General features: G+C 30.8%; 1 protein-coding gene across 1 annotated transcript; it reads left to right on the top strand.

The window, feature by feature from the left end:
- Positions 1-641: 641 nt before the first annotated feature.
- On the top strand, positions 642-1,608 carry LOC108451433 (receptor kinase-like protein Xa21). Its single transcript, XM_017749124.1, has 2 exons — positions 642-1,245; positions 1,370-1,608. Exons 1-2 carry the CDS (start codon positions 642-644, stop codon positions 1,606-1,608), a joined length of 843 nt encoding a protein of 280 aa, XP_017604613.1.
- The last annotated feature ends 653 nt before the right edge of the window (positions 1,609-2,261 follow it).

The following is a 2,261-nucleotide window of genomic DNA, read 5'->3' as shown; positions in this document are numbered from 1 at the left end:
ATGGATCCATACCCTCTTATTTGGGTAATATTCCTTCTTTGAGATATCTTTACTTAGATTCCAACAAATTGAGTTTCACAATACCCTCAACTTTGTGGAATCTTAAAGTTATCTTAAAAATAGATTTATCATCAAACCATCTTCACAATTCACATGCTATTGATGTTGGAAATTTGAAGAATTTATCAAGGAATCTTCTTATGGGCGATATCTTATCCACATTTAGGGGTCTTCAAACTTTGGTTTCATTAGATTTATCAAATAATATACTACATGGTCATATCTCTAAATCATTTGATGGTTTGATTAGTTTGGAATTCTTAGATTTATGCAATAACAATCTCTCTGGAGTTATTCCCAAATCTTTGGGAAAGCTTTTAGATTTAAAGTATTTTAATGTGCCTTTCAATGGACTTGAAGGGAAAATTCCCACCAAATGATGTTTTTTAAGCTTTTTTAGCACATTATTCATGAAGAATTATGCACTTTGTGGTCCTCCTAGATTGCTAGTCCCACTCTGCAAAAATGAAATCCACGGAAACTCCCAAATGATTATATTACATACTTTTAGGTACAGTTTACCAACAATTGGTATTGTCGTAGTACTAATAGTCTTAACTATTATGTATAAAAGATGTCAAATGAGGAGTACTACTCTACCAATTAAAGATGATTTGTTGTCTTTGAAAACACTGAAAAGAATTTCACATGCTGAAATTTCACAAGCAACTAATGGATTTAAGGAAAGCAATATGCTTGGTTCGGGGAGTTTCAGATATATATATAAAGGGAGGCTTTTAGATGGAATGGAAGTTGCAATAAAAGTTTTCAATTTGCAAACAGATGGTGCATTTAGGAATTTTGACATTGAATGTGATGCTATGCGTAATATAGTTCATCATAATATTGTCAAGGTGATTACTTGCTACTCAAGTGTTGACTTCAAAGCCTTGATGCTTGATTACATGTCTAATGGAAACCTTGAGAAATGGTTACATTCTAAAAGCTGTTTCATTCATATCATACAAAGGGTTGACATAATGATAGATGTTGCGACAGCTATAGAACATCTCCACAATGGACATCCAACACCTATAATTCATTCTGACTTAAAACCAAGCAATATTTTACTAGATAAAGACATGGTTGTACATGTGGGAGATTTTGGCATTTCCAATTTGTTGGGAGAAGGTGATGTAGTGAAACAAACCATGACTCTTGCAACTATCGGGTATATGGCACCAGGTGAATTCTTTTTATGATTATAGTCTTGATTTTCATTCTATATTTTTGTTTCATGTGTATATTTGAATAAACATTTTAGAAATAATTAAGGATTAATGATGCTCTAATTATGCTTGAAATGCAGAATTTGGATCAGCAGGAATTGTTTCTATAAAATGTGATGTCTATAGTTATGGGATTGTATTTATAGAAAATTTTACAAAGAAAAAGCCAACTGATAATTATTTTGCTGAACAAGTGACTATAAGACATTGGATGGAAAGTTCATTGTCTAAAGGAGTGATAGAAATTGCAGATGTTGATTTATTAAAAAGAGAGGATGTTAAAACAAATTGTATTTCATCCATCATGAAGTTGGCTTGAATTGTTCAGCTGAGTTACCAGAAGAAAGAATAGATATGAAACATGTTATGGTTGAGCTAAATAAAATCAAACAACAGTTGCTAAACAACATCAAACAAGTTCAACAAAGATGGTGAGTAATGAGTACACTTGCACTTATTACGTCACTCTTAATTTTATCATTAATTCAACATTTTTAATCTATCCTAGCATTTTAATCATTGATATCTAGTATGTTGGTATCCGTACCTATGAAGTTTGTGTTATAAATCATGAAAATTAATAAACTAATTTTCTTTATTGTGCTCAATCATTTGCTCTCATGTATTAGGCTCTCTTCGGAATTCAAACCTCTTTTGCAAAATCAAGATGGAAATCAATAAAATGAGCAGTAGGTCTTCTTACGAATTATTGTTTATGGTAGCTTTGGGGCATCAAGTTATTGTCTTTGTTAGATTTTAATTTTTTTTAGTTTCTTTTTTAATTTATGGTACAATTGTGTTTTAATCTTTTAATAAGGATTTTCTTGTTGGATTTTTCGTTGCTTTTCTCTAATTAAATATATTTACTTTCATTAAAAAAAGATATGCATTTAAATTTCATTTATTATGTTGAAGGACCCCTCAATAAATGGTGTTGTTCCAATAGGGTCGGAAGCGTGTAAATTATTGTAC

The sequence above is a fragment of the Gossypium arboreum genome, chromosome 5, assembly GCF_025698485.1.
Source record: "Gossypium arboreum isolate Shixiya-1 chromosome 5, ASM2569848v2, whole genome shotgun sequence".
Lineage (NCBI taxonomy): Eukaryota > Viridiplantae > Streptophyta > Magnoliopsida > Malvales > Malvaceae > Gossypium > Gossypium arboreum.
The sequence above is the reverse complement of the archived record's forward strand: the minus strand, read 5'-3'. Positions and strand labels throughout refer to the sequence as shown.